This window comes from Megalops cyprinoides, chromosome 12, assembly GCF_013368585.1.
Source record: "Megalops cyprinoides isolate fMegCyp1 chromosome 12, fMegCyp1.pri, whole genome shotgun sequence".
Classification (NCBI taxonomy): Eukaryota; Metazoa; Chordata; class Actinopteri; order Elopiformes; family Megalopidae; genus Megalops; species Megalops cyprinoides.
Window position 1 is genome coordinate 31,080,635 of NC_050594.1, and position 21,726 is coordinate 31,102,360.

Sequence of the window (21,726 nt, forward strand, 5' to 3'; positions counted from 1 at the left end):
TAGCTCAAGGGAAGAGCCTGTGCTCAGTGTGCACTACAAGCAAGGCTCAATCACGGCGCCCGTTTTCATAACTACAGGCTCCGTCTACCAATGCTGCAGTGAACTTTCACTGCCGAGTGCAACAGTGGCTTGTGCAATCTCCTTGGTAATGCATTTACTATCATTAAGATGTCAGCGTCAGCGGTATTTGCATTTGCTATCATTATAGAAAAAAATGTGATATATGCATTTATGTTTCTGTTCGTTTCACTTACAAAATTGATTTATTCAGGCTAATCAGCGCTATCATCAGTCTTTGCAGCAAAACGGCTGCCTTTCTCCGGAGGAGGCGGCAGCAGAACAACGGATGCGCACAGAAATGGTCAGAGGTTAATGAGAACAAAACAACGTGTTGCAAGCAAATCAACACCCTGTAAGCTTTGCCATCAAGTATAAAGACGGAGATACATGCGCGTGTCCAGAACCCGACGCTCCTTCAAGCTGACATCATGGTCACTGGGATTGCTTGAAGAGAGGTCAAATTAAATATGGATGATCGCGGATCATCGTTTGTGCCCTGCCTTGAAATCCTTTGCCCGTAACCGAATGGTTAAACGAAGCGGTTTAACTTATCTACAGATCGCAAGCGATTCAGTGAACCTTTGGATATAATGCACAGAGATGAGAGATGCCAGGTCTCTCTCTGCTCATGTGTTTGGATGTACGAGTGAAGTCCAAAGACTGAGGTAAACCCACACGTGGGGGGTGAAGACCAAATTAAAGCCTGAATCCTGACATGAAATGACACTTGCCTAGTCTATATGTTGCCTTGGATACATATTTATGCTTCCCTAACAGTTACATCTTAGAGCAGAAGTACCTCCTTTTCACCGATGTTTATTCACCAGTCAAAAATATTACAGCGATATTTCCTCTCAAAACTAATCAATGTTCCTTTGAAATGTGCTTTTCTCTGTGTACAATAGGCGGCAAAGGGCTAAAATAAGGCAGGTCTGAAAAAAACAAAAAAAACAATTACAGCTCGAATACAAACAAAGGCTTAAAAATTGATCTAAACTTCACACAATGGCATTCATTAATGAAATAAAGCATGCAATGCATTTGAAATCTGATGTTTTCCCTCAGTGACCTGAAACTGAGAAGCATACTTGCATTGGAAAGCCATTATTGTACCAGGCTCCCATACTCTCAGTCTAGTGCAATCCTCTCCTGATATTTCAACATACAAACCTTCAAAAAGGTCTGGGAAATCAGGTTTATGTCAGTTTGGAGAGGAGAAACAGTTACCGTTTCACTAACGATATCAGATTTGATGAAACGCGTACGCACAAAAAAAAAAAAAGTCTTCAGTCCCTTTTCCTTTAATATCAAACGAAAAGATGTGGACCTCATATCAACTATTAAATATCACTGTATATACATATTTCAATAAAATAAGAGCAATATGTACACTTCCTTCCCTGATCAGGTTAAGGCCAAAGTGCTATGGGTGTATAATATAGCCACACTTTATATGTGGACTGCTACTTTGTTTGAAACATTCCTCATCTTTGTCAATGCTAGTGCGAGAAGCCTGTCTTGGTGTATTTCAGCATTTAAAAGCACACTAGACCACCACTGCATCTGTATGTTCCCTCAAACATAAAACGGCATCTCTACTGTCTAGATTAAAAGTCCACTGCACTAGTCTGCACCAAAAAAGATTTTCTTCCTCCGGTACAAAAAAAAGTCATATATACAAAGTGCCTGCATACACCAGGAATGCCTGAGCATTCAAAGACTTCCTGTAGGTCTCCCCCTGGTGGAGGATTTTGGGATGTGCGGGGTGAGTTGAGCAGAGACGCCCGCTCCTTTGAAGTGGATGGCGGAGGTGTTGGGGACCTTATCGGGCCCAGGCGTGGCATGTGACCAGTTGCTTGTGGCTCGTGTCCCATACTGCCAGCCGTGCCATGCTCTCCCGAGCGCCCCTTACCCCTCAGAGGGGGGTCACAGCATGCCGAAACCCTCGCTCCCCTCGCTGATGGCCAGCTTCAGCATCTTGTGCAGCTCTTCGTACGAGTCGTACGTCGGGAGGCACAGCTGGTTAAAACTGGTGGGGAAAAGGCAGACAGTGAGAAATGCACCGATACAGTTTCTATTATCAGGGGCTTTTCACTGTGTGATGGGCTCTGGGAGTTACACTCACCAGATGTGTGCTGTAGGTGTTACATTCATTAGGTGTGCACAGTGGGCAGTGTGCGGTAGCCGTTACACTCACCAGGTGTGTGCGGTGGGCAGCGTGCTGTGGGTGGGGGCAGCAATGATCTGAAAGGAGGGGCAGAGCGTGTTGAAGCCTCCTGGGGGCAGCTGGGAGGAGCCGGTGGTGAACTGCAGCAGGCGAGCCAGCTCCTCCTGGGTGAAGCTGGACACCACAGCCCAGAACCACTTCATCACCTGGGGAGAAAACCCGTACCTGCTGAGTCACCTATCCTGAGCCAGGCCACTCTGTGATGAAACCGAGCACTGGCCTAAACGTACTACACGTAGTGTTCCTGCGGAATAAGCCACCAACCTTCTCTCTGAAGTGCCAGGACCCCCCAACAATCACCGCATGGGCCTTGAAGTCCTGGACATTGATGTCCCCTGTGCCACACATGAGAAGCTGCAGACAAAGAAAGACACAGTATCATCGATGAGCGACTGATACACTTCACCGCAGTCATTCCACTTTCTTATTTTAGCCCGTCACCGCCATCCAAGGTGGAGAGACATCTCTTTAGAGAACTGCAAGTGATCACTTCTGAGTATCTATATATATCAATCACATATCAATATCAAGTATCAATAAGAGGACATCAATGAGAAGTAAAAAAAAAATAAATAAATTTTACCATACCTCCAATTCATTCTCATCAAATATGGCCAGGAGATTCTCTGGAACTAGTTCATTTAATCCTAAAAAAGACAGCAGTTTTGCCATACTGAGCTGGGCCCCTTGCAGCAGATCTAATGCAGATATGCAGGGTCCAGATACAGTGCAATACACTTTTCATTTAGATTCAAGAAACCACACTTTTTCACAATATTGTAAATCATGTACTGTATATATACACTGATGAGCCAAAACATTATGACCACCTGCCTAATATGCTGTTGGTCCTCTGTGTGCCGCCAAAACAGCGCCGACCCGCCATGGCATGGACTCTGCAAGACCCCTGAAGGTGTTCTGTGGTATCTGGCACCAAAACCTTAGCAGCAGATCCTTCAAATCCTGTAAGTTGCGAGGTGGAGCTGCCGTGGATCAGACTTGTTGTTCCAGCACATCCCACAGATGCTCAATCAGATTGAGATCTGGAGAATTTGGAGGCCAGGGCAACACCTTGAACACTTCACCATGTTCCTCAAACCATTCCCGAACAATGTGTGCAGTGTGGTAGGGCACATTATCCTGCTGAAAAAGGCCACTGCCATCAGGGAATACCGGTGCCATGAAGGGGTGTACCTAGTCTGCAACGATGTTTAGGTAGGTGGCACGTGTCAAATTGACATCCACATGAATGGCTGGACCCAGGGTTTCTCAGCAGAACATTGCCCAGAGCATCACACTCCCTCCACCGGCTTGTCGTCTTCCCACAGTGCATCCTGGTACCATCAGTTCCCCAGGTAAACGGTGCACACATACACGGCCATCCATGTGATCTAAAAGGAAACGGGACTCATCGGACCAGGTGACCTTCTTCCACTGCTCCAAGGTCCAGTTCCGACGCTCGCATGCCCATTGTAGGCGCTTCTGACGGTGGACAAGGGTCATCATGGGCACTCTGACCAGTCTGCGGCTACGCAGCCCCATACACAGCAGGGTACGATGCACTGTGTGTTTTGACACATTCCTCCCGTAACAATCATTAAAATTTTCTATGACTTATGCCACAGTAGACCTTCTGTCGGTTCAGACCAGACGGGATAGCCTTTGTTGCCCTCACGCATCGATGAGCCTTGGGCACCCAACACCCTGTCGCCAGTTTGTGGTTTGTCCCTCCTCGGACCACTGTCAGTAGATACTCCCCACTGCTGACCAGGAGCGCCCCACAAGCCTTGCCGTTTCAGAGATGCTCTGACCCAGCAGTCTAGCCATAACAATTTGGCCCTTGTCAAAGTCGCTCAGGTCTTTACTCCTGCCCATTTCTCCTGCATCCAACACGTTGACTACAAGAACTGATTGTTTGCTTACCATCTAATCAACCCAGACCTTGACATGTGCCCTTGTTTGGAGATGATCAACGTTATTCGGTTCACCTGTGAGTGGTCATAATGTTTTGGCTCATCGGTGTATACACACACACACCCACACACACACACACACACACACACACAGGCATATATATGTACTGTCTCTGAAGTTAACTGCTTACCCTTGAGAAAATGCTCCACCTCCTCTCGTACCTGATTGGCCAGTCTGTACTGGGCAAGGAGGTTGAGATAGTGCATTTTATTTTCATTGGTCACTGCAATCTGTGCACCTCCAGATATTAGCTCCACTACCTGCAAGAGAGAGAACTTGAAGTCACAGCTAAAAAGGGAAAAAAAAAACTGCACAAAGGCATACAAAAAGCACGCACACATACATAGACAACCTCTAGAGATGCACAGAGCTCTGAAATGCAACACTCCTAATTACACTTAAAAACAGCTTGTCTTCGAAACCACTGGGCTTAACTCCTATTTTCACATAAGAAGTACAGAAGGGAAAATTGAAGCGCTCTGAAAACAACATTGCATCACCTTCTCCAGCTGCCCTGACTTGCTGTACTTCTCCTCCGCAAACACCAGGTCCATTTCACTGACATCATTGTTTAGGATGAAGCAGACCTTCGTTTTATAGAACTCCTGGTCATCCGTCTCGAAGTACTGCCACGAAAATAAAAACGGAATCAAACAGTGGTGACGTTAAAATAAACACAGAATTTTGTCATGGTGAAAGAGCACGGATGACTTGAGAACTTGGACCAGGGAGAGATCCTCTGTGTGTTATATAAACACCACCGCAGCCCGGTGTATACAGCAAAGAATGGGCCCGTCCAACTACTTGGCCTCGCAAAAAATGTAACACTTAGGATTCCCAAAGGGGCAAAGTGTTGAAGTAAATATTTAGGTAGAAGCGTGACGGCAGTTCTGGTCAGGGGTCCCTCTCGGGCCGGAGTTTGGCCCACCTTGTAGTTCATCCTGAGGCCGATGATCTGGGCCAGGAAAGAGCGGGTGAAGCGGGCCCGCACCAGCTGCTTGTAGGCCCCGCCCAGCGCCGACTCGTACAGGCATTTCCCCACCACCCTGCCCGCAAACTCGTACACCTTCAGCCTCAGGTGGGGCGGGCGGTCTGCGTTTGGGTGCACCTGGGATACACAGATCACTGATTGGCTCTTTCTGTGCTAGGAGAGGGTCACAGCAACACCTGCTACTGTACATGCTGGCTATGGCTGGAAAGTGACCATATTCCAATTAAGCTGCATGTGGGACAAAAGAATAAAGAGCACAGACAGCTTTTGCCGTTTTTTTACGTCTTTTCCTGTCATGGCAGGGGGTAAACAGCACAGCATAATTATGCATTCATTAGTGTGCACTACAAATTTAGTATTTATACTGTTATAATTGTCACATACTAGACATTAGTACATCAGTAACAGACATTATGAGCATAATATTTTTTAATAATAGTAATCCAGTACTCATACATAGTAAACAGTAGCTACCATTGCCCCGAGGGAATAGCCTCCACTGCTACTATGATCAGGTTGAATAGAGGAATACTGCAACACTCAGTGCAGTAGTAACCACACTCTGTTTGTCTTCTTCTTGTGTGTTCTGAACCCGGCTAGATGAACCCATCCAATTCCTGCCGCCTGCACTGTCCAAAGACAGAGGTCACAAGTGGGTTCAGAACTTTAAGATTCACTCGGCATTACACAGCGGCAGCCCTTATGCAGAGTCCACTCGGCTTATGCCATTTTCCACGGCAATTTTTATGGCTAACATTTAGCACATTATCCAGTTATGCAGCTGCATATTTACTGAAACAATTCAGACGAACTCCTGTGCTGAAGGGTGCAACAGCTGTTCCCCACCTGGGATTCAACCACACAATCTTCAGATTATAAAAGCAGTTCACAAACCACTAGGCTGCACCTCTGTTGTTCATTATAAACAGACTGGTGCTCTGCCTGCCACTAAGAGCGTATTGAAAACGGGTGAGTACCAGGCCCTGGTTGTTGTCGCTGAAGCGAGTGAAGAGCTGGTTGGACGTGTCAAACAGGGTCTTGCAGATGAGTTCGAACCACTCCCTGCGTGGCCCGCCCCAGTCCAGAGCTACAGGAAGACGAGAGGGTCAGACAGAACCGCACACCACAGAGCCGTCTTAAGGGGAAGAATGTTATCAATCAATCAGTGTCAATCAACAGAATCAGCAGAAATCAACCACCATTATCACCTAACAGAATGGTTGCTCATAAGACTCAAACAAAACACAGAACAGATCCTTTATCGCTCAACATTATCAGTCCTGTCTATCAAAATCCAAGGCGTAATGCCCGAGATCCACTCACCCTCCTCGTCCTGGAACACCACCTCAAAGTTCTTACTCCAGTCCGACACAGAGAAGTTCCTGGTGGCCTTGAGAGACTGTAAAGAGGAAACCAACATTTCACATCATGACCCAGGTTTCCTGTAATAACTTTTGATAAAAAAAAAGTCAAAGGGCGGGGTGACACGTTTGGTGGCAAGGGTGCTCTGCCTATGAAACTGGACATTCTGGTCGCCAGTTAGAAAGCATTGTTGAATCTGAATGATACGTGGTCACATGTCACTGTCTGGCTGAGGCAGCCCTCCTGTAGTGTTTTCTGTATTGCAGGTGGGGGGTACAGAGGGGTGGACACTCACAGAGTCCAGGATGGCGTGGCGGGAGATCTTCAGGCAGGTCTTGGTGCGAGGGCGCTTGGAGTGCATGTGCCTGAGCTCACGCTGGAAGAAGCTCACTTTGTCCTGAAATGTCTCTGAACCCCCTGAGTAACCACACACACACACATGCACGCACATGCACATACACACACATACACACACACAGGTACATCAAGATTGAACAGAGGCTTTCTAAATGGGTATCTAACAGATGGAACTGAAGTGGGTCAAAGTTCACACCTCCAGTTTTGCGGTACAAAGGAAAGACTGTCAAAATAGAGATTCTTCTCATATCTGAAACATTGTTCACACTCTCTCGGGACTGCATTCCTCTGACCAGACTCACCTATGTTTTTGTGCAGAAAGCGGATGAAAGTGGCAGCCATGATGTTCCTGTCTTTACAGCTCAGCTCCACTGGTGGCTGTATCCCATCATCGACCACTAACGTCAAGTATTTGTGAATGGGGTCTGGGCCATAGTATGTGAACTGTTGTGAGGAAAAAGAGTAAAATGCAAAAACCAGCTACAATTAACAGCATATTGTCAAATATTTATGACAGACTGCTGTTAAGCAACCCTATTCAGTACTGTGTGCTTTAATTCCATTTATTATTCTGTACCTTTCCTATTGATTCTCTTGTTTCTGTGATATGCATTTAATGGATCATGCCATGTTATATTTATTTATATTCATTTTCTTTGGGTAAGAGCCTGTGCCAAATAATCAGAAAACAAAATACATATATTAGCAAGAGTATTAGCCTATTAGAGTAGTCTACTCACTACATATTGTCTACAGAGAACTTCCCCTTCTCCCCTCCTCTGTGGATTTAATTTCAAATGTAACAATCACTGCTTCCTTTTGTAGGATAAAGAGGTGAGGATGATTACCTTTGTCCCTGGGCAGACTCGGAAGGTGAAAAGGCGCCATGGAATAATTTTCAGGTAAAACTCCTTCACCGACAGTTGCTAAAATAACAATGGCAACATTACAGTATCAGCACCGTGGAGACGGTGGAACGGGAGATGTCACAGAACCCCAGCACATATACAGTGTTCCACTCGCACAGGGGCTCCCTGCCTCCCTCTACGATTTCAGCCTCCTGCATCCTCTCCCTGCTTCAGAGATGGCTGCATTTAAAAGTGGGTAACAAACAGAAAGACCAGGGGACCCCAACAGCTGACCCTCGGCACATTGAAGGACCCCAAGTGCCAATCTGTCACTTTCCTCTCTGCCTTGCTGTAGGCACCATTTCCAACCAGTGAGAGACCAATGAACAGTGCGTGCTTCATGGAGCTGAAAGTACGCCTATTTTGTCCATAATAATCTTTTTTACGGTGAGAAAATCAAGTTAACATCTTTCAATGGTTACGTTCTGAATTAAATAAGAAAATAAAATGATCAAATAGATCTTGAGTGGTTTGTTATCTCTTATCTCTACCTCACTTTCATCAGGTTTTGCTTTCTGTGTGGTTAGTGTGTGCTTGCTTCCTTGTTTTACCCCTAGAATAACGGTCACTTCTTCCACCTAGGTAAGGACGCTATCTCAGTGGCAGTACCCCCCTCAAATGTTGACAGACACAGGCAAGTTTAATCTGGTTTCCCCTGACACACCTTAGCTGTGTGTGTGACCCAATATGGCAGCTTACATTTCAACTAATGGACTCTGACCTAACAATCAAGTGCTACGGAACTGGAACTACAACTCGTGCGACCGATTAGCCGATCTAAAAGATATAACACGGCCTTCCTGCCTAGGGTGTTTAATATGTTCCTACTGTGCAAAGTTGTTATTCTTTAAGTATGTGCTATGTATTACTGTAGGTTTAATATGAATTACTCTTTACTTGTACTATGATCTATATTAATATTATTTCACAATAATACAATGGCATAGTTATTACACTATTTGTCTTTAAGATATTTTCTTGTTTATAATACTAGTTCATATTCTACTACTGTTTTCATAATTTCAGATCACAGTGTACCATAAAACTACTGACTCTCAGCAGCCATGGATGATTCAACAGATTTTTACTTCTGACCATGCACATCCCTAGGCTTTTGACGCATGTTAGAGAAACAGGAAGAGGCCCTCTCACCTCCTAATTTAGGTTAGACCTAAGTTTAGACCCCACCCACAGTTAGGATCCCATTCCAAGTGAGGGGGAAAACAGATATTTCTGAGAAACTGAGAAGAAATATTATGAGTAACATTTTAACAGAAGCGATAGCATGTATGTCACCCCCCGACTCACCTTTGGCGATATGTAACAGTAGACCTTTTTTGGCTTCTTGACCTTCTCGGGCTGGCCCTCCACAGGGGAGTCGCGGTCCTCCTCCTCGTCCGCTGTGGAGGGCCGCCTCTGGGGGGCCAGCAGGGAGGATGCTGGGAGCTGCCAGGTGGAGCTGCTGTAGTTGCCCGTGCTGTAGAGGTACGCCTCAAAGTAGATGCTAATCCCTGGGGTGGACACGTTCTTCTCCACACAGTTCTTCTCGTTCTCTGGGTGAGTGGGACACAAGCACAGGCGTCCTGTCAGGACCTCTGACTGCCACCACCCTGAACCCAAGGCCCCTTAACTGAAAGTCCTCCTGACCCTGAGTCTGCATGAGTGCAGGTGGTTATGCACTCAGGTACACACCAGTTCAGGCTCTTCGCTTAGGTTTTACAGTAGCTGGGTAAAATGGAGGAAGTAAGAGCAGAATCATATTAAAATCTCTCTCAGTGTTATGAAATCCCATGCAGAACGCCTGTGCAAGGGAACGTTTCCCCTCCACACCTCCCCTGTGACAGGAGGCAGCCACTCACCGCTCAGCACGATGATGTCGAACTCCCCGTTGCTGAGGGGCTGGTTCTGGTAGGAGATGCAGGCCCGGAAGCAGCCCTTCTTCCTGAGGGTGAGGCGCAGCAGCACCTGGCACAGCTGCTTGTTGGAGGACACCGCCTTGCTGTAGTAGTCCTCCGAGATGTCCTCATCCTGGGTGCCCAGCTGGGCGGACACAGACACAGACACAGAGCAGGGCTCGTTCACACACACCGACCAACGGGACCGCACCGTTCTCATTTTACACCTCCAACAGGAAAATATGTTCAGTGTTTTATCATCCCCTACTTTGGAAATTGAAGGAGGTTGGACTGACCCTCTGTGTCTGTCTACCTGTTAACAAGACAACTGAAAAGGCTGGGAGAGAATTTGGGTGATAACTGGAGATGACTGTCTTGGAGGAAAAGAAGACATGACTGGATTTCAGAGCTTGTTACATGCGGCTGACTTACAAAGGTGGCAGACGTATGCACTCTACCAAGTGCACTTCTGGTTTTCTGTATTGTTTAGTTACTGTAAAAACACTCTAAAGTTTTAATCTTTACATATAATTGAAACTTAAAATCAACACTATGTTCCCCAGAGAAGGTATTTTAAAAGGGAAAGTGTTTCTTTGGATGTGCTACATACTACACACCAAGGCATATTTACAAAACCTGGCTACAACCACTCAAGAACTTGCCCAGGGTGATTTTTCAGCCAACCCAAAGGTGCCCATGCAAAACAGTGATGAGACCACCGTTTCAGGACTGGTTATACATGATAATGAAGGCTACGAGGTGTAGGCTTGGTTTAATCTCTGCTGTAATGTCCTACTGTCTACAGTAGTGCTTCTCAACAATTTTCATACTAGGGACTGGTTTGCTACGGTCTTTGTTCTTCAAGGAACACTCTAGAATACTCAGAAAATGAAGGGGAACAACATTTTGCAGATGTGTTATCTCTTTATGAATGGTTCTATCGCTCTTTCACCCTGGGTCTCTGTTCTTGGTTCTGTGGATCTGTCCCACTGATATCGCGTGTTTGATGCCATGCCTATGCCTCACCCCCAACCTCACCCACTTGTCACCATTGATTTTTACACAAATGTACAACCACTTATACACACATTTGATCTATACCCATAAAATTACTGTGAAAATAATCAAAACATAGGCCTAACTTTGTTTATGGAAGTAGTCTTATTCTGCTTATTACTGTTGTGTTGCAAAAAAAAAAATCAGAGGCTGAAATATTTGTTATTTTTCCAACATATGACCTCCACAGAGTGGCCAGACCCCTGACGTTCTCACAGCAAACTCTACACGTAAAAACATCTTTAGCCAGTATTCCCTTCGGCCTGCAAAAACACATGCACAGTTTTACTCATCTGACCCCCTCATGCACGCGGTAATGATAATAAACACATATGCGTGCTTGCCGAAACCTCTGCGCTCTCTTGCGTCTGCTTTGCAGGCACTAGTCTGTCATCCCAGGGCTGCTTTTCAGAAAATGTTTTACTGTGAGCTCACTCAGCTGTGGATTTTCTTATCCGCAGACTTCCTCAGCAGTGGATATTTGGCAGTCCAGTTCAAAGCAGTTTTGATGGTTTCACACTATTATTATTTAGCAGTCTGACAGATAACACAGCAGGAAAAAAGCCATGTTTGATGTGTGATGGATGACACTGTTTTTTTCTTCTAAGACTCATGAACACAGTGTTCTAATTCCTTCACCCTCCACTAATGCATGACTTCAATAAAAAGCATAGCTCACAAGACTGCTTTTTGGAAAGGGACACAACTAGCTATCAATCACCACATGTGAATGCTACCATTTTGACTTTACTTTGTCTCTGTATAATTTCAGCAGGCCTGAATCCAACCTGCATTAACACGGTGGCCAGCACAGCATTGTCGTGGAGGTGAGTTTTACCTTTACTAGCCAAGCAAATGACCATACTTCTAGCTACTCTGCTAGCTAGGCAGCTATAAATTTGGAAAAGGGTGCTGAGGGACCCGTCTCAGCCTTCCCATGCCCAGGGACTGGTCCATGACCCCCACAGTTCAGGAGCACTAGCCTAGAGGAGCTATGAATCTGTTCCACAGAGCCTGATTGCCGTATCCAATGACAGCTACTCGGGATTTGTGAAGCTCGCTGTTTAAGTAATAGTCCCGCCACGCCAGGCGGTAAATATGAAGTCACGCAGCCGAGCGGCTCTTGGGCGGAGCACGCCTTTACCGGGTGGACGCGCACGCTGTAGTTGACCTCATCGATGAGCGAGGTGGAGTTACTGGTGGGGTTGCCGTACTCGTCCCGCGGCTCGATCTGCAGGGTGTGCTGCTGCCCGTAGGTCAGCACCAGGGTGGAGAAGTGATAGGCGATCTTCGTCTTGGACGGGACCACCGTCCCTGAAACGGAGAGAGAGAGGGGAGGATTAAGGTCCACTCAACAGATGCGTCACTGTCTGCTTTTGCTTGTTAACAATTTATTGTGAGCATATGGGCAAAAGTCAAGTCACATAAGGTTTGGAGAAGTTAAAATCTGTGTGCTCAGTGCTAATAAGAAAACAGACTTAATATGCAGTCTTGCAAAAAAAAGAAACTGGAAGTACTCTAGCTCCTTTGCAAACTTCTTCAGTTGTCCTTTTAAAAAAAAAAAAAAAAATTCTCAAATGTTAATGCTGGAAAACTTCCTTGTGTAAAGACCAATGAGAATAATGCAGCCCAAACACAGAAAAACCCCTGCTGACAGAACAAATTACTCTGGGAACAGAGGAGACCCACAATGCCTCACATTGGGCGAGAGAAAATGAATCTCAGCACAACGTTAGGCACATCTTCTTCCTGCACTGTATTCTTTCACACGGAAAGTGTGACATTTCCCCTGGTAACAGGCCCATCTATGACAATTTCAACACAATAACTGAATTAACAAGCAAAATCCATATGGCGCTAAGAGAAAAAGCCCCAGAGTGCAGATACATATCTGATCAGGTGAACGCTTTTATGCATGCTACTGGTACTATCAAAATAAACTGCATGACCTAAGCAGCTCTTTTTGCTGGTAAACCATGCTTTATGTACTCAGGTTGACTGCCAAACAGAGCGTAATGCACGTTGGCATTCTTTTTACAGGCAGGTTGTGGTCACTGTGGCCACTGCACAGCAGGTGAGGTCATCACGTTGATGACATCTGCACGGAACTATGGGTTCGCGACGATACAGTCTGAAAATGAAGCCGATCCATTGACATTCAGCTTGAAAGAAGGCCAAATGGAGAGAGGTCTTGTGTGCCACATAATAAAAGCAAAATTACTCTGATGGGAATATCAACGAGCATTTATTGCTGAAAACAGTCATTTGACCCACAGAAGACAGCCCTGTGCAGTGACTCGGAGGCGGTACCTGGCTGGAATATCTTGTAGTAGGGGCTGTAGGCCACGTTGAGGCCGCCCAGCTTCACGGCCACCTCATAGCGGCCAGCTTTGCGGACAGTGAAGGCCACCTTGACCACGTTGGACTCGGGCTCCTGCAGAACTTCCTGGGTGACAGGGATGTCCAGGGCCAGCTCGATGTGCGTGATGTTGACCCGTAGCCCCACGGGCCGGTGTGCAGGGAATGGCTGGCCATTTTTGTAGAAGAGCTGGAGGGGGACATGAGATGTGGCTTTAGCATTAGGTATACTGTTTATCATGTCTGCGCAGTGGCACAGTGGTAAGGCGCAGAAGGTAACTGGTTCAATTCCCTGCTTGAGTAATGTTGTTGTACCCTTGGACAAGGTGCTTAACCCACAATTGCCAAAGTAGATATCCATATAACCTATGAAAGTTGCTCTGGAAAAGAGCATCTGCTAGATAACAATAATGTAATGACTGACACACCTCGACCCAGGCATACTGCTCACTCTGTCCCTTCCATGGTGAACAAGATCAGAACTTGCCCTTCCATCTCATCTGTAAACACTGCAGTTTTTTCCAGCCCCTGCTATATACACAATGCACAGCTACAATGTGCTCTTCCCCAAAACAGACAGAACACGGTAGACTTTCAGCAGAGAGCTGGGCTCAGAGGTTAGAGGGAAGGTCGTACTTGAACCCTGAAGCTCATGGTCTGGCCCACTTCCTGCGGGTCCTTCCAGTCCCAGGCCACCTTGCAGGAGCGCGGGTCCAGGTAGTTGCCCCGCACGTAGTCATAGATGCTCCGGTCACCCCGCCGCCCGCGGTCCTCATTCTGCAGGAAGCTGACCACCCGAGCCGCGAGCTCGCACAGGAACTTGATGGTGAAGACGAACGCTATGATGGAAACAGTAATTCCACCTGGGGAGAGAGAAGCCATCAGCCTCCACTCCAAAGTTTAATTTGCAAGCAATGACAAACGTACCGATGACAACAGCCACTTAAAAAAAAGAAGCACTGAGGAGAGTTTACTCTCTCATTCATGGTCAGCCAGGGTCATAAACGACCTGCACTGACCCTACTTCGACATTAGAAGTTAGGAGCGAATCACTGGTTGTGTGCCTCTTGGTTGCTATAATAAATGAAGGTCATGTCTGATTTGACTCTCTGCAGCAATGAAGGACCAGACCTCACTTCTCTCACTCACACAGAGGCGCAGGCTGACTCACCAATCACGTAAAACATGAGGTCCCTTATCAGGAAGCACAGCGCCACAGTACAGCCGAATATCAGAGCTCCTGCTGCAGGGCAAACAGTGGAAAATGAGACTTTTCCAGGTCCGGCTCCTTGCATTGAAACGTCACACGGATACTTGACAGAGAAGAGAAAGTGAGGCATTCATTCTGAAAAAGGAAGGCGAATTCTGCACAGAGTACTTCCTCCACGCCCACACTGTACACTGACTTCGCCTCCACTCCGGCAACGATTTCACTGGCGACACACACAACCCCTGTGAGGGGGTGAGAAAAAGGCACAAAGCTGCTAGCCCTGCCCTCGCTGGACTTTGAGCCCAAATAACCATGCAGCACCTTGCACATACAGCCACCTTCCTGCAAACACTGAGCTCGCGTGCACCCGCAGACGAGTTACACAAAATTGAAGAGTGAGGATTTTATAGTGACAGTAACCTAAGCGTGAGCAAATATTTGCCCCTGTGAGGTAAGCAGTAGTGATCACTGTAAGCAAGATCATCACTGCCAGTGAGGCTCAAATTAATTAATGCATTAAAGGGAATCAAAACACTGAACTTACAACATAAGCATATATTGTTTTACTAAGCAGGACAGTACTGTATTTGTGCTGAGACGCATCTGATAGGACACTGCCGTTGGGCCATTGACAGCAGGAAGTTGTTTCATGTGGCAAAGCATCACTTCTCATTTTCAAATCTGAAAATATCTGTGCGGTTTTAGTTGACCAAGTCTTGCACGTACACTTAAAACTGATAGTTGTGCTCATCTGAGTTCTCATCAACAATTACTGGCTGAATGAAATTTTGCACATGCAACTAAGCCAAATCACACGTGGTGAATCAGTCAAGGGCAGCCTAGGGACTCACCAATTGACCACTTCTCATTCAAGCGCCTCTCTGCCAGGCTGTGCACAAGCTGGATCTCGTATTCTCGGTCACGGCTCCCCCTAGAGGCCTGGAGGACCTTGACCCCAGTGGACAGCTTGATGTAATCTTCGTAGTAGTATCCCCAGGCGGCCAGAGAGAGCTGCAGCTGACTGTCAAACTGGGCTAAATCATCCAGATTCATACAACCCAGGGTCTTCAGTCTTCGCCACGGCCAAAAGAAAAGCACAATAAATATTCAAAACGTAGACGCACACTTCCAGGGAAGAGACAACACTGAAACAATCACCCGTGGAACCACACGCTAAGAGGCTTGCAACCAACTGAGTCAAAACAGACAAGCAGTGTGCCTGGGCAGCCTCTCCTTGGCCCCTGGTTATGGTTTCCTCCTTGTCAGCACAGGTGGTTAATCTGTCAAACAGAAAAGCTTTTGCATCTCTGGTGTCCCCCACAGTGAGACTGTCGTCACCCCCTGCTGCTCATCCGGTCACACATGGTCAATGTTACCTCTGCAGTCATAGTGGGCAGCTTGGACCGCACCAGGCTGCCAGAGCAGCACATTACTACCATCCACGGTTTAAACAACCGGACAGACAGAGACAGCAATCTAACCACGTGTCCTGAATTTGCTGCTCATTTCTGCATGTTTAATATCTTCCATATTTACAAGAAAATACAAACAAAATATTTTCTAATACTGTCCTACTGGTTTATGCTGAACAGAGCCAGTCCTGTTCCTTGGACATCTACTAAGGTGTACTACGGTGATTTTTTTCTAATCATTTTGAAAAAATCAAACAGTTAATACCATTATTTTTCCTATGTGTATAAACATCCATGTTGTGCCAGCTATCTGGTTCAAACAGAGAATTGCATTGGGAAGATGCATTAATTACACAGTTAAGCATGCACTAAAATAACAAACAAAGCACATCATGGATTTTGGTGCAACTTCAGCAGAAAAAAAAACCAAAGAAACAAGGCAGAAAAAAATCCCATGACTGAAACGCATGTACAGAAGGAATAGGGTCTGGGGGCCACTGAAGGCCCCCTGAGGTTCGGAAACATCCCCCTCATAGCCTGGCCAGTGGGAGAAATTTGTGTATTTTTTAACTTTTAACTAACTTTAACTTTGATATTTTTAGAAATGTACATTCCATACATGGTCACATTTTCACTCTCAAAAAAAAAACAAGAAAATTATTTATTTGGAGTGTCAGAGTTAAACATTTCCAGCTGCACGTTCATGAGATACCTGATCCAAGGTTTTATTTGTATAGAGAAATGGGATTTACATTTTACTGAATCATTTCATTGACAGGAATCAGTATTAATTCAAAGAAAAAATCTCACCAAATTAACACACTGACAGGGACAGCTTGTTTAGGAGGCAGCTGTGTGCAACTGTGGATTGTTGCAATCCCACTCAACCAAGTCAACTACCTTCAATGGATTCCCCACACTGCTTTGGTTGTCTTCTCTCACCTTTTCATCACCAGTTAGCTACTGATACTCCATGTCTCATAGTTTGTGTTTCCATGTCTCATAGTTTCTGTGTATTTTGTGTACATGGTCTCTTGTCAAAGTCAAATTCTTGTACATGAAACAACAGGCAGGGTTTCACAAATTAGTCCTGAAGTCAGATTTTAATGTACAAGTAACAACATTTCTGTACTAATACAGTATAGCAGGTTATCCTCATACATGAATAATTTATAATAAAGACTTTGAATAAATTAAAATACTACATACCTGCAATGTCGTACTGTAACTATAAATCAGTGCAGGAGAATTCGTGCCTGCTGCCTATAGGAGGATGTGTTGATGGTAGCAATTTTCTAGAAGACTTCAGGACAGAAAGGCTGATGCTTTGGCTGATAAGGACCTTATACAGTGTTTGTCAAGATCACAGAGGCTTTTGCATTGATACTGGCCTCCTACCAGCAATTCACTATTGTTCCCTGAACTTGTTCTATTCCCTGAGTCACTTCGACTTTACACATGTGGTACATAGCGCAGCTTCTCATCGGCTCTTCATTCAGGCAATGGAGCCATTCATTTACTTGAGTCAATCTGTTAATGTTAGTGACTGAACAGTCCTTGCCTAGGCTCTTACTGCTACTGCTGTGTACCTGGATCACAGCTCCTTTGCCAAAGTCATATTCTCCTACATCAGCTATTGCAAGCTGCAGTCGACTGCAGTAGTAAGGGAAATTCTGCTGATTGTAAGTGCAGTAACCCTTAAAGAACACTCCCCAATGCAACGACCCCTTCAAGAACAGCAGGCTTCTGAGCACAAAGTCACCTGGCTCACCTGGCCATGAACGAGGAGGTGCTGCCCTCTAATGGTAAACAGCAGAGAGGACAGACAATGCTCACCTCACAACAACAAATTGAGTCATTCACGCCATGCTTTCTCTGATACATATGAACAGCACTTTTCTGAAGGACATAGCAAGATGCTATTTTGTGCTAGCAGGGATGACTCCTGACAACAGCTGGCGGTTTTCGAGAGTTTGAGTAAGCAGGGCAGTAGTGTGGCCTAGTGGTAAGGAGCAGGGCTTTTAATCGAAAGGTCACTGTTCCAATTCCCCTTTTACAAGGTACCTAACCCATAAGTGCCTGTAGATATCCAGCTATATAAATGGATAAAACTGTAACCTATGCAGGTCACTCTAAATAGGAGTATGCATTAATGCAATGTTCCCTAGTGCATGACACATGCGAATGACGCACTTACGTGTGGTAGTAGTGCTCCAAGCTCTGAGAGCAGAGCCACTCCTGGAAGGCGAAGTCCCGCAGCAGCTGGATGTGGGCCTCGGCCACCTCCCGCCACCGCCGCTGCTCCTTCACCACCTCCTCCAAACGGGTCAGAACGCTCAGGCTCAGCTCCTCCAGGGTCTGCACATCTGGGGGGCGCAACGCAGATGGGTCAGCAATCATACCAACTGTGACCATCACCGCCTATTCATCACCCATCATTCAACTGTAACGCTTACCACCAATAACAGAACTATAACACTCTCAACAGCCAAATATAGAACAGTACCTCTCAGTATCTGTCATACAACTAAAACACTCACCAGCTATGTATAAAAGAGTACCTCTCAGTATCTTTCATACAACTATAACACTCACTACCTATATATACATGACTATAACTCTCTCATCACCTATGCATACAACAATAACTCTCACTGCTTTCCACACTACAGTAAAAACAACCACCTACCATACGGCATTTACACTAAGAACCTGCTATGCTATAACAATACTCACCAGCTATGATATTACAGTAACACTTTCACCTCCTATCATATAATGATAACCCTATAACCCTCTTCCAACCTGCCATACAATTACAATCTATCTCCCAGATTACTCACCATCTTGCCGTGCTATTTATCTACTCACCACTGCAGCAACACTGCTATACTGCAGTAACACCCACCATATGCATCATATGCTAACCCTCTCACAACCTGCCATACAGTTCTCTTACTACCTACCATACAAAAGTAACACTCGCTGCACACCACACTGCAGTATCACTGACCACCGACCATGCCGCAGTAACACACTTACCACCCATCACACCACAGTAATACCCTTATAAAGCGACCATGCAGGGGCTACAACACAAAGTAGGGCAAAGCTGTCCCAAGAGAATAGCAATCCTACAGCTTTTTACAGGTCACTCTGAATTATCAACCAAAGAGGGTTGCTTTTGTCTTCTCACACAATGTGCACTGGCCTCTGGGTGGCCAAAATGCACCATGTGACACCCCTGGACCAATGAGAGGTGAGTGCGTGTTATTGGTATTGACAGCTGTAACTCACCCCTTGGTGATCAGGCCAGTTAACTGATCCACTTAAGTAATTAGTGGCTTAACAAACACAAAGACCAGAGGACACTGTGGGTCTCCAAGATGTGGTCTGCATACTGCTGTACTACATACACATCATCCGAGAACTGCCTTGTCAATCAAAGCTAACACTAGGCTAAATTGGAGTCATAAAAGAAAGTGTGTGTACATGTGGAAAAATGTTATTACTCTATCACTGATGGCAGATTGAGGAAGTGAGTACAGCAATGAGAACTAAGAACACTGTAAGAACAGTCAAAAAAGGTGACAACTGGAACTGACCCCCAACTCTAAGCACCCTGCATTCTACTGTAGTTCTATAGTCCACCTGCTCTTGGGCCAGTGAAATAAGCTTAATTAATTACAAATGTGTCCTACCAGAACCAACCTCCTCATTACTCAATATACAGACAGAATGGCCTTTTAAATGGATGACAATCAAGACATTTGTTTTCTTTAGCCACCATCTACTATTAACCACAGTCACTATTAACATCTCCATGTGACTGCAGTTGTAACTGTAATCAATCATGTTCAAACTGCAGTTCACCTGTCAGTTCATTTCTCATTTCCACCAAATTTTAGCCCCTCATTTTCCATTCAAAAGGTCCAAGAGGCAGCTGCACCACAAAGATCGTGAACACAGTCGTGACCATGAAATCACTCCCCACACTGACCTTCAAACAAGTGCTTGTATTCGGAGAGGCTGTGCCCTTGTAGCCATTCCTCTATCTGACTCTCTTTCCCTTTCTTCCAGCGCACCTCCCAGAAGAGAATCCACGCGATCGAGCAGAAGGCAAAGGTCAGCAAGAAGCGTCGGTCCATCAGACCATCTTCAGCCTGGACTCGGACTTCTCTCCGTTCTCAGGAAAGTGCTGCATGCGGCCCGGCCCCGTCCGCCTCTCGCCCTGTATGCTGCTGTGCCACGACCGGGTCAGCGCCTTCCCAAATCAAAAACGAGTCACTCCTCCAAAAGTCCTTCCAGATACCTGCAATCAAATGGTTGCAGATGATGGATGTAGTTCACATGCAAAATGTAAAATGCATGAAATATCAAATACTGCAGGGAAAAAAGTGCCAATGCGCTTAGGTAAGATAGGCTTTCTGGTGTAAAGCAGCACCTTGTAGAGTGATGTCCAAAAAGGGCATTAATATTCATAAGTGTTACACTGGAAGAGTGTTGGGTAATAGTGCCTGGCATGCAATCTGGATGAATGAAATATACATGCATCACACTGACGCCCCTGTGAACAGGGTTAATCTAGGCTCACTGAAATTGCCACACAGTGCATACAGCTTATTAAACATTTTTCCGGGCAGCTGAAAACTGCTATGGAGTAAAGGATTCATATTATCCTCCAGATGCTATAATGACGGCCATCTAAAACTGACAACGTAGAGGATGCCCTTCATGACCCTGTGATTTCATAACGGCAAGGTATCAATGACAGCGGCAGGGTATTCTGACATTATAGTTCAAAAGCGAACAGTCTTGTTTGGCTACATATGATGAGGCATCCATCTCAATCGTACTGTAGGCTGTACTTTATTTAAATGATTATCAATACTTTTTGAATCGTGAAAGCGGTCACAGCTGCAGTGATTTGCATATGACCCTTTCGGAAAGACAACCGGACTCGCTATCGGAACTTGAGGATTCGCAAAAACGAAAGTTCCGATTGCATTGCCATGCGAGTCTACGTTATTATTGCAAATAACCCAGTAGCAGGGCAATAGCACTGCCTTCCCTTCGTACAATCGCGAAACAGCTAGACAGCTGGTCACATTAGCTGAGACACGGGGTGGTTTTGTAATGAAGCGTGCACCAATTTGAAGGGAAAACACAACGTTTATGGACGACGAAGTAAATTAAAACAATGGCAAACAAGGTATTATACATTTTAAATCATGGTATTAGCTCCTTCCTGAAAAAGCACAAGTAGCTCACCTTGTATGATCAGCTATTTCACTCTCATCCTGATTAACGTTAGCTTGCTAGCTGTGATAGCTGCCTCCATGCACAACACAAACGTTTAGCCGAGAGGCTAGCTAACTGTCCAAAGAAACAGCTACACAAATAACGATATGATGCCTCGAAAGAGTGTAGCTACCTGACGCTGCAACAAGATAGCAAGAACGGTAGCTGCTAAAAGATACCTAGCTGCTGCTACGAGCTAGCATGGCTACCTAACATACGACAACCTGAAACAGTTTCACCGACAAATACCAAGCTAGCTTGCTAATATGCATATAATATTATGTCACTTATCCAGTAAGTTAACTAAACTGAGATGATTAATAAAAAAAGATTCAAGATTGGTCTTGAATATGGGTACTCATGATAGTCGGGTACACAGACAGCAGGCGAGCTGTCAGGTTGCAGTATAGCTAGCCAGCTAGCTAGAAACGTCTCTGCAAAATTAAATATTTTTTGCAGCGAGCTAATTCACGTGTAATAGCGACCAAACCACAACGACTGATGCAGAGACTTTATATGTTTGCTTACGGTGGTTAACGTGAGTCCGGTCATCCAAGAAAACTGTTAGTAAGTAAATATTTTTAATTCATCTTATCGCCAGATACCGCTCTTACC

At 45.5% G+C, this 21,726-nt stretch overlaps 1 protein-coding gene across 1 annotated transcript; it reads right to left on the minus strand.

Annotated features, from left to right (window-relative positions):
- Positions 1 to 273: 273 nt before the first annotated feature.
- arel1 (apoptosis resistant E3 ubiquitin protein ligase 1) lies at positions 274 to 21,725 on the minus strand. Its single transcript, XM_036542867.1, has 22 exons — positions 21,640 to 21,725; positions 19,811 to 20,122; positions 18,008 to 18,176; positions 15,250 to 15,470; positions 14,360 to 14,431; positions 13,825 to 14,051; positions 13,141 to 13,378; positions 11,975 to 12,144; positions 9,739 to 9,919; positions 9,188 to 9,432; positions 7,820 to 7,897; positions 7,274 to 7,415; positions 6,910 to 7,031; positions 6,576 to 6,651; positions 6,230 to 6,339; positions 5,190 to 5,369; positions 4,762 to 4,887; positions 4,392 to 4,521; positions 2,876 to 2,934; positions 2,552 to 2,641; positions 2,258 to 2,433; positions 274 to 2,089 (listed from the first exon to the last, which is right to left on the minus strand). The coding sequence occupies exons 2-22, from the start codon at positions 19,956 to 19,958 to the stop codon at positions 1,987 to 1,989; spliced, it is 3,063 nt and encodes a 1,020-aa protein (XP_036398760.1). The 5' UTR covers positions 19,959 to 20,122; positions 21,640 to 21,725; the 3' UTR covers positions 274 to 1,986.
- Between the last annotated feature and the right edge of the window lies 1 nt (position 21,726).

Bases quoted from the DNA above. Each gene is read 5' to 3' on its own strand.
- arel1 (XM_036542867.1), bottom strand. From the start codon at position 19,958: ATGGACCGACGCTTCTTGCTGACCTTTGCCTTCTGCTCGATCGCGTGG. The intron at 7,898-9,187 runs GTGAGTCGGGGG...TTGTTATTTTAG, and splicing joins ACTGTTACATATCGCCAAAG to CAACTGTCGGTGAAGGAGTT. The intron at 6,340-6,575 runs GTGAGTGGATCT...GTCTTCCTGTAG, and splicing joins GGTGTTCCAGGACGAGGAGG to CTCTGGACTGGGGCGGGCCA.